Source organism: Cariama cristata, unplaced genomic scaffold, assembly GCF_000690535.1.
Source record: "Cariama cristata isolate BGI_N322 unplaced genomic scaffold, ASM69053v1 scaffold39072, whole genome shotgun sequence".
Lineage (NCBI taxonomy): Eukaryota > Metazoa > Chordata > Aves > Cariamiformes > Cariamidae > Cariama > Cariama cristata.
The window spans coordinates 153-10,733 of record NW_009603979.1 but is presented as its reverse complement, the minus strand read 5'-3'; the positions used below and the strand labels follow the sequence as shown (position 1 = coordinate 10,733).

The window sequence follows — 10,581 nt, the reverse complement described above, 5'->3', positions numbered from 1 at the left end:
TCATCTCCCAGGCAGCCAGTGAGAGGACAGGAGGGCATACTCTGAAACTGCATCAGGGGAGGTTCAGGCTGGAAATGAGGAGGCATTTCTTCCCAGAAAGGGTCATTAGGCATTGGAATGGGCTGCCCAGGGAGGTGGTGGAGTCACCATCCCTGGAGGTGTTTAAGAAAAGACTGGACGTGGCACTTATTGCCATGATCTAGTTGACATGGAGGTGTTAGGGCAAAGGTTGGACTCAGTGATCCCAGAGGTGTCTTCCAACCAAACCGATTCTGTGATTCTGTGAAGCTTACGTGACAGCAGCCCAACATAATATGCAAAAGTCTCGCTTGAAGGGTCCTGCCTTCTAGTGTCTTAGAAGATTCACTTGCTGTAGTTTACAAATCATGGTTGAAGCTTGACACTTCAGAATTTGGGTGTCTTTCTAAAGGCTGAGTAACTGGAAGTTAGAGGTGACTGGAGTGAACACAACAGGACCAACATTTCACATCCAGTCCTTTGATTATTATGGACCTATGTCAGATCTGAAAAGGCAAAATGAAGGAAAAGGCTTTGAGTATTTATTTATCTCTCTAGGATATGTTAAATTTTGTTTGTATTAGGGTACCATGGTCATCTACGATCTATATAGTAGTGTAATATGTACTTAGTAGCACACTGAGACTTTTTTTTCTGAACTATCAAGCAGAGGAGAAGTGGAAGGAAAGAAAACTGCATTTAATAACTCCTGAGTTACTATACTCTTTGAGCTTATTGTTTCAGATGGTTTAGGCAAATAAATGATCACTTCCATATCAAGGGATGCTCGTATGTTCTGTATAAACCTCACGGGAAGAACAAGACAGCTGGAGAAACCGGTACGTAGCTAATCCTAAAGCATTCACCTTACACTAGATAAACTGACAAAATCTTGCAACATGTAGCATTTGACAGCTCAATTTTTGCAAGTAGTGCTTCCAGTTAGAGATAAGCTATCAAATAGCTCCAAGTTGCCTGATTTTTCTGGTTTTACTTTTTCTCTTATTTTGCTCAAACTTTCATTTGTAGTTTTATTTTGATAAAATATATTCTGTGCTGTATTTTCTGCTATCACAGAACTGGAATTTTAAGGTATCCAGGAGGATGCTGCACTCCCAGTTCTGTGTTAGTGTCCTGGAAGATGTGTTTGCTATAATACACTGGGGGAGCAGAACATTTTTATTTCAGTGTTTTAGAAACCTGTGTTGTATAAAAATTCTGAATGTACAGCACAAAAGTATTAATGTCTGTAATAAATGTTTTATACTTTTTAAAAATGCATTTTTAAAGTGAGTGAACTCATCCATTGTGCCTGACTTTAGCTAACATCTGTCTCTAGAAGTTAGGTGATTATTTTCAATTAGCTTACGAAGCTGCGTTTTTATGTCTACTTTTAAGTGTACTACCTAAAGAAAAAATATGCTTTCGCATATTAGCCTTTGCTATAGTCTGGGTAATTATCTTCTAACTGAAAGGTTATTTAAAAGGATAAAAGCATACTGAAAAGTTTTGAGGGAGATGATTCAAGTGGAAATAATTTTCTGTTCTTGGTATCCCATTTGAGAATTCTGTCACGTTTCGGTGCCTTTTCTAGTCTTTTCCTGAAACTGAGTGCTGCAGTTGCATTACAAAACATTGTATGCCCAAATGTGGAACGTGTTCCTGAGACTAGGAAGCTTCAAGAAGTTCGGAATACCAAAATGTTTGAAAGCTTTCAGGGGTTTCAGTAATATCATTGATGTGTGCTACATCTGAATTGGGGCAGTGGGACTGCAGTGTGTATTTTCTAGGTTAAAAGATACTTTTGGTGATTTGGTTTGGGGTTTGTTTTTTTTTTGGCAGAACAAGTAATTTGTAATATGACTTTGATCTAAATACAATGCATACTTTCTGTTGCATTTCCCTAATACAGACGGTGTGGCAGATGTTATTTTTCAGTACCTGCATGAAATTAAATAGTAAGAAGTTTGAAATCAGAACTGTGTTTTGTGCATGCCTGTCAGGTTGTGTCCTCTAATTTCAAAAGCAGTGTAACTATTTTATGTTATCAAATAGATCTTTTTTTGCTGACTGGTATGCAGGATCCAAAGCACCCTGGCCTGTAACCTGCTCTTTCTTTGTAGCTGCAGGGGCCCTTGCAAAGCTGACACGTGGACTGAAAGACGAATCCATGGCCTACATCTACCATTGCCAAAACCATTATTTTTGCCCAATTGGATTTGAAGCAACCCCAGTAAAAGCTAGTAAAGCCTATAGGTAAGATACTGTGTTTATGCTTATTTTAGTGGAGGAAACTTACAGAAAAATTTACTGCAAGTTGATACCATTTTTCTTCCTAAATAACATTTCATTGTGTGTTGTAAAAGCATTTATGTCTGAACTAGCAAAACACTACTCTGCGATTTGAAGGGATTGGCTTAAAAATAAACACAACTAAGCAGACTAGATTGAGAGAACTTAAACAGAAAACTGGTGAATGGTACTAAGAAATTGTTTAAAGACCTTTCAGCCAGATACAGAGAGGGCAGTTTTTTACTTGAAGGACAAGTGAAGGTAACTAGTCTGAAAAATAAAACTGTATGGGCTGAAAAAAGCCAGATGTTTTTTAAGGGAAAACAGTAAAAAGCTAATTACAGGGGGAGTCTGTTCCCAGAGAACTTGGGGGGAAACAAAAGAAGTAGGGAGGTGTGTGTGTGTGTTGGGATTTTTCTTTATAGACTAGAAACAAAAAGCCTACAGTGTATTAATCCGTTAGAAAGTGGACATGATAAAATCTGCGCTTACAGAAACCAGTGTTTGAGTATGGCGAGAAGAGGGGATGCGTGGGTATTGCGGCATGGTGGTTACGTACTTTTTTTGCAGTGTTGACTGATAATGGTGATAGACTGCAACTACTGGAGTGTAAGACTTAGAAAAGTAAAGATATCCAAATAATCTGTTATCAAAAATTGGTTGGGGGAGAGAAGCTAAAAGAGCTCGCTGGACTGTCACAGTATGTTTGGCTTTTTTAAACAATGCTTGGAATGCTGGAGCATTTTGAAAAGACCAGGAGAAACTTAATACGCCAGTTGTTTTAGAATAAAAATAGAATTACCCGAACAATTTCAGATTTGTCAGGGTGACATTACTCAAGATAAAATAATGGAATAGTTGATAGAGGTTTCAATTAAATACAGGTTTAAAAGAAGATAACAGCATTGATCTTCCTACTGAGTTTAGGGAAAGTCTTGCATTAAAAACACACATTTTAAGTTTGAAAAATTTCATAATCTTGAGGAAATTTAGCTTAGCTTTTGTAAGGCATTTAAGTCACTGCTGTATGATATGCTGAGAGTAGTATGCTTCTGTAAATGAGGTAAAACAAAGTAAATTAAACTTGTCTTCCTTCTCTTGGAGTAGTTGCAAACACAGTATGTATCGGAGGTTTCTGCTGGACTTTCTCAAGGTTCAGTGTTGGTCAGTATTAATTAGTAGTATCGTTGAGCAGAAGAAGACAAAACTAGCAGGTACCAATAGCGGGGACTGCTAAACAAGGAAAAGAGTAGGTCAGTGGTATAAGATGAGCCTCAGTCTTGTGCTTTGCTTACCAAGCAGCCTGCCTTTGGCTGTGCTGAAGATGTAGAGCTGCATCAAGGGATGGAGAATGCTAGCTCTACTTTTAGAGTTCAAAATGATCATTGTTTGCAGGTGATAAAGCATAATCATCTGAATCTGATTTGTTCCCAGTGTGAGTCTAAGCATAGAGTTAATGAAAGCTTTTAGTGTGTGAACAAAAGAGCACACTTTTTTATTAAGTTTTTTATTAAACCTGCGTTCACGGACATGCCGTGTGAGTGAGAAGAGTGTGGAAAATATACCCCAAATAGAAATCCAACACATCAGGCTGCCTTAGTTTACTAAAAGGTTAATGGCTTGCTTACTTGATCAGTTACTAAGAATCTACACTGGAAGAGCAAAGTTAAAAAAAATAATTGTTTACTATATCAAAAATGCTGTTTGAGAAATAATCTGGTCCAGTGAGTGGACACTTAACGTGCCTTCTATCTAGTTTGAATTTATATTGTTTAGTAATGAGCGAGAACACCAATTTCGATGCTTTACCCATGGTTGAAATGGATTCTTAGTCACTAGTGGTGTTATTTCTAAGTGGGTATTAGATTTTCTTCCTAACAACAGATCTCTTCTAACAATGTAACATGAAGTTATGAGTTTAAGGAACATTTATAGCCTTATTTTAGCCTGGACGTCAGACCAGAAGAGCATCCTGTTCTCTTCCTACTTTCTGATATCTTAGTGGGAAAAAACATGTTTAGGTTCCAGAAGTGCTATCAATAGATTCTCCAGTAGTTCTTATTTACCTGTTTTTGCATTCTAGTTACACAGGAAAGCTTTTCTTTTGAAATCAAGCTAAGAAACATTTAAGTTCCAAAAGAAATGGGTGGATAGGTTGCTAGGCTGAGCTTAGGAGACAGTTCTTAGGTCACCCACAGACTTCCTGTATGATCTTAGGTTGCTGGATTTGGAGTCGGGAGACCTGGGTTCAGTTCCCAGTTCAACCACAGACTTCCAGTGTGACTTTAGGTAAGTCATTTAATCTATCCTGTGTCTTGGTTTCCCATCTGTACAATGATGGCATACGTTGTTATTTTACAGGGAATTTTTTATAAGGAAACAAATCATTGCAAGCAGTAAGGCCATATGCTGTCTAATACCCTAGGCAGAAAATTCTCAGGTTTTGCCACAGTTGAAACTGAGGTAGTTTTTCATGGGATAAGTACACGCAGGAGGTTGCAGAACAGTCCTCTGTATCTCATCAGTCTGCCCTGATGTCTGTCACAAATTTTCCCTGACAAGGTTACTGCAGGCTTTGCGTTTCTTGGAATTTGCTCACCAACTTGAATTAGTATCGGTTGAGGGGTTTGGTTTTTAATATGTGGTATTAGATGCTTAGGAGGAAGCAGTTGAAGTTACCAGTTGTTTTCTTACAGGTTACCCTGTAACAGTAACAACTGTCATCTGGGATATAGTTTAAAAATAGTGGAAGGGGCTCTTTCATAACTCTGTTGGACATCACAGATAGGGAGGAAGACGCTTCTTCCACCTTTGTGTGGCTTTCCACAACTCTTATTTCCATTGTTACGTATGTATTTATATTTGGATCTTATACGAGATCCAAAATAACACTTTGGATCCTTTCATCCAATGTTTTTTATGAAGAACTGTCTTTTTCCCAAATGATAAGCAATAGCTTCTATCTTGCTTCCAGGCCTTGTGAAACAAAAAGTTTCCCTGTATGCAATTGCAAACACTTTAAAACCAGCACGGGAGCTGGTTTTTAGTTTGGCAGAGGAAACGATTTTAAATGTTAGAAAATCCTAAAAAGAATAATAGAATGTTAACCTCTCTTTTTCTTTTTAGTATGCACAATAAATCTTACTAGGATTGTATGTTCTATTGAACAGAGGTCGTGTCTTGCAGCAAGAAGTAGAATATTGGATCTTAATTGGAGAGCCGAGCAGGAAACATCCAACAATACACTGTAAAAGGTATGTTACGTAGTAAGAATATATTTTCTTTCAAAACAATTCGTATTTCTCTACTAAGGGTCACCAAGGGACTTTTTAGTTCTTTTGAATGAATATTCTGTAGTTTTAACAGAAATGAGCGCTTTAGTGAGAAACCCCATGTTTTAGCTTTAAGGCTGGCTCTGCTGTTTGATGTGGGCTGCTGAAAGCCAAAGCCTGTTTCTCTTGTTTGAGTGTGACAGAGCTGACATTAGTCAGGAAGAAAAGACACCTTGGCTGCCTGTGATCATGCCAGTCGCGACTTAAAGGCTGTAGGGACCTCGGAGGAGTTTTTGCTGCAGTTGAGGACAGGCACAGGGTGTTCACAGGATATTATGCTGCTGCCGAGACCTCCTAGCTGAGGTGCAGGTACAACCTGTGCTCTGTTGCGTTACTAGCTTATCTATGCATTAAAGCAATGCGTTTAGGATGAGGTGTGGCTCGCATGAAGTTGATGTCTAAATTAGACATACAGACTAGGAGAGCTAGAGGGTGGTATGTAGAAATTTCATCAATGAGGTATATTTGTCATGATAAATTAATAGAACAGCTTTCTCAGCTTTACTTGACATACTAGTTCATAATGCTTAATATTAATTTGTGAAATGAGGGAAGAGTGCAAAAGAATAGTATTTCTCAAGAAACCAATTCCGTAGCCAAAACCTAAGTTTTAGCAAAAAGCTTCTCTGCCACCCTCCGACTTAATTATGGAGTGATTTTTCTTGATACATGAGGAAGAGAGCTGCGGGGAAAAAAAAATAATCACACAACTTCTGCTTTGTTTCCTCTTCTTTATTCTCTAATTATTTTGAAAAATTGTTTGAAAGCGCTTATCCAACCGTTTCACAGCCAGTCGGACCTAACAGAGTACCTAAAACCCAGATATCTTTTTTGTTTTGTTTTGTCAGTGATGTGGCTATGTCAATAACTGTAAAGACCTGGATATTTTGGACTAATGAGATTAAGAGCAGCAACAAAATAAAAATTATATTATGAATGTGGTTGCTGTGCTGAGAAATGGCGTACTGTACATCCCGCTGACAGAATTTTGTCCTGTGGTATATAAGCTACAAATGCACAGGAAAAGGTTTCTGAATATAGAATACAAACATCTGTAATATTTTTGATTGTAGAGACATTGTTTCTCCTGCTACAGTCCCAATGACAGCTAGCAGAAAGTTCTGTGCTTAAGGTAGGAGGGCAAAGGTTGGGGTAGAAATGGATTTTTCTGAACTTGGAGAGTGATGTTAGAGAGAAGCAGGTGATCAGACATTGAGAGAAACAAAAAGGTGATGTGTAGGCTTAAGGAGGTCTGGAATATGGGGATATTTGTTTCAGTTGGGCTAGAAGGAGCTATGAAACTGAAGAGCTGAGTGAATGGGGAATGATTGAATTGATAGTTTATTACAGCTGGGAATGAAATAAAATGGAGGAGTGGGTTATGGTGAGAGCTGTCTGGTAAAAACAGATTTTGCGAAAAAAAACGAGGATTTGAACAAAATAATATAAAAGGGTAAGAGAGGATTAAATAAAGTAAATGCTAATGCATCTGCTTGCCTAAACCCCACTTTGCTTCTTCCTTTCACAAACTGATGAATTGGTAAGGGTAAGCAACAGCACTAATGACTCATGGTGCTCTTATTTGGTTTGGAAGGTGTTTCCGAAGAGCAGGAATAATCTCTGTGAATGCTTTCACTAAAAGTGACACTTTTGTATCTAGTTTGATGTCTATAATACTGAGGCTTTTGTATCTTTGCACGTTCGTTTATCTTTAAATCACTGGTAAAGCTATTTAAAGCTGCAGATCTGTATTTGCATGGGTGTGTACTTGGTGGTGTTAATGTTTCCTAAATGCCAGCTGAGTAGTCATAATCTTATTCTGTAGGTGGGCAGATATTGTCACTGACCTAAACACTCAAAATCCAGAATATCTAGACATTCGACACCTAGAGAGAGGATTGCAGCATCGAAAAACAAAGAAGGTAAGGTAAACTTACCGAGGTGGCAGGAAATCCATGGTGCATTATTCACAAACTTATTCATACTTCAGCAGTGCAAGATAACTTTACCAAAAGAAGTTTGTTACAAAGTGTTGCTGAAGACAGAAGTAAAATGTGGGTAGTTACATACCAGAGTCATTTATATTTACTTCCAGGACAAGATACAGTACAGCAGTAGCCCGGCATATGCTAGGATGAGGCAGGATATCTGCGTATACAGTGTATTTGGTCACAGTATTTAACCTTGCTGGCTTAAAATGTAGCTCAGCAAGTATGGAAATATCTACAGACAGATCCTTTTGGGGCATGGCCGCCTAGCTACTTGTATGTGGGAAAGGAAGTACAGTCGAGTAGTATCAAACATAAAAGACTACGTGTCTCTCTTGTGTGGATTTACTGTCAATACGTATAGCTTGCTTTCCTATAGATAGGGCTGTATCTCGTGGGAGGGGGATATATTTTTGATTTGCAGATTGAAAGTCTATGAGAAATAATAGGTGAAGAGATGATTTCAAATGTGGAGACCCTGTGGAAGACTCTCTCGGTAAGATGAGAAGGGTCCAGAACAGATAATTTTTGTGAAGGTGGCTGGAGAGTAAAAAAGACTAGCAGGAGATAAGTTATCCTTTTTATTTTTCATGGGCTGGTATAACCTAAAAAGATGAGAAGGCAGGCAGTGATTGAATCTGGGAAACAATCAAAATTGATTGAGCCAAATTGTGGATATAGTTTTGTGGGTGTATTTTTTGTTTGTGCATTGTTATGGGGTTTTTTTGTTTTTTTAAAGCATTCTGTTACCTGCCAAGATGTTCATTTCAGCTATCCATGTATGTTAGAAATGCGCCTGTGGGCATTTAACAAAGAACCTTTTTACTTTGATTAGGTTGGAGGAAATCTTCATTGCATCATTGCCTTTCAGAGACTGAACTGGCAAAGATTTGGTCCTTGGAATTTTCCATTTGGAAATGTTAGACAGGATAAACAATCCCAAACACAAGGACAAGGAATTTCCAAATCTGAGAGTGAAGACAATATCTCTAAGAAACAACATGGACGACTGGGTCGATCTTTCAGTGCTGGCTTTCATCAAGAATCTACATGGAAAAAATCTAATCTTCGTGAGAGGAGGAACAGTGGGTATCAGAGTTATAATGATTATGATGGAAATGATTAAAATTAACTTTAGATAATAGAGTTGATATATTAAAGTTAGTTTTAATCAAGACATTATTAGGGATCTATTAGTCCTAGAATACATATGAATAGAAATTATGGTATAAGATACAGTTTCATAATTATTAAATAAATGATGATATGGTTGTAGTGGGTGAGATCTGATGTATAAACTGACTGATAAGCACAGATTATTGTACTTTTGCAACGAAAAGGAAATAGGACAGCAAAATCAATCATTTCTTTTGAAATAATTGTACTATGTCCTGATCTGTGAAAACAAAAGAGCAGATTGAAATTAGTCAATGTAATAAACAGACTTAATTGAAAATAGTATTCAAAAGCATGAAAATTTATGATACGACTTTATAAAAAGGGTTATTCTGCAAATGGTGTAAGGATAAAAGTAGACATTGCCTTCCTTTTTAACACTCCATTTTGTTAAGGCTGCCCATATCCAATGAAAAGGGAAAAAAAATCACAGAGGTCAGAGAATTTGGTCAGAGTGACAAAGTGAATGTATATTCTCCGTTTAGTTCCCAGTAGAATTCTGTCAGATAATCATATTTTGTCAAGCAGGTCTCAGTTTCTCTTCCCTTAGCTGAATGCCTGTTTTAGTCTGAGAGGAGTCACCTGTGGCAGGGAAAGTCCAAGGACAGACCTTCATTACTGCTTTTGCTCTGTGGGTACAGTGGCTGAATTCTGACCCTGGAGCCTCTGGAGAGCACAGACTCGCTTAACACAAGCTTGTGAAATTCAGTATCAAAAAGCTGCATTTACCATTAGCCAAATGAGCTAACCGAACGCTGCGTTCTGTTGGCAGTCCTTTCCCTTGTTCAGTCTTAAAAACCTCTGTCATTTTTCTGCTGCTGTTTTAATTTTGTATGAAAGGGATGCAAGTGCTGAAAACTGCTGGCAGCCCTGATGATATACCTCTCGGCCAGCAAACAATTCAAGCTTTTTCAAGTGTCCGTGTGCAGTCTCTTTTTCTTCACCCTCCGGCCCCTCCCTAATTTGAAATTTGTCCAGTTGTTTGCCCAGACACATCTCAATAGTTGTAACTTTCTGCATACAAATGTTCATACCTGCTCAAAGATTAATTTTTTTGACATAAAAAGATTTGTCATGGAATGCAGGGGTTTTGTAGGTTGCTGCTTTTGTTAACCAAAAATGGGAGACTTTTAGACTTTTGTTCATTCAATAAAATTTGTTTTCTATTTTGTTGTTTTCTTTTCATTTGTCTTGGGAATGGTGACCCTACATTTAGTGAAGGTTTGCAGGAAAGACGGTAAGTGAAGGATGAGAATTGCAACCCCTACTTAGCAAAGTAATCCTGGAGGTAGGATCTCTTTGCTCATAAGCCCGTGCAGCCACTGTGACTTAACTTCTCATACTTAATTCCTAAAGTCTGCAGGCTGATGACAGAACAGAGCCCATAGGTTTTGAAAACTTGCTTTCCAGATGAACAATTTTCAGATTTTATTTTTGCAAGCTGAATTTAGGCTGAGGACTCAAATTCTTTAGAATACTTGAGCTGTGTTCTTCAGGATACTTCTGGCTTAAAGGAGTTATGTGAATGTCTCAAGTTTTTCTTAATCATAGTTGCACTTGAGGGAGTCTCCTCTCTGGCAGTAGTCTGCTGCTTCTGCTAGGTATGTTGTGATGGACTTTTGTTTTTACAGTTACTTTATTTTGCTCTTCGGTTGGGGGCTGTCACACTTCATCAATAAAGGACGTAGTGTATTTGATTCTTCTAGCATTAGCAGAAGGAAGGTGAAGGTCCTTTGGGGACCTGCTGCCCGGAGCTTTCCCGCGGGAGTCCCGGG

General features: G+C 38.2%; 1 protein-coding gene across 1 annotated transcript; it reads left to right on the top strand.

Moving 5' to 3' along the window:
- The first annotated feature begins 766 nt into the window (after positions 1-766).
- LOC104157885 (basic immunoglobulin-like variable motif-containing protein) lies at positions 767-9,975 on the top strand. The gene is made up of 6 exons (XM_009695399.1): positions 767-857; positions 2,142-2,274; positions 4,528-4,599; positions 5,481-5,564; positions 7,468-7,564; positions 8,466-9,975. Exons 2-6 carry the CDS (start codon positions 2,189-2,191, stop codon positions 8,754-8,756), a joined length of 630 nt encoding a protein of 209 aa, XP_009693701.1. The 5' UTR covers positions 767-857; positions 2,142-2,188; the 3' UTR covers positions 8,757-9,975.
- The last annotated feature ends 606 nt before the right edge of the window (positions 9,976-10,581 follow it).

Bases quoted from the DNA above. Each gene is read 5' to 3' on its own strand.
- LOC104157885 (XM_009695399.1), top strand. From the start codon at position 2,189: ATGGCCTACATCTACCATTGCCAAAACCATTATTTTTGCCCAATTGGA. The intron at 4,600-5,480 runs GTAAGTCATTTA...TCTATTGAACAG, and splicing joins GACTTCCAGTGTGACTTTAG to AGGTCGTGTCTTGCAGCAAG. The intron at 7,565-8,465 runs GTAAGGTAAACT...TACTTTGATTAG, and splicing joins AGCATCGAAAAACAAAGAAG to GTTGGAGGAAATCTTCATTG.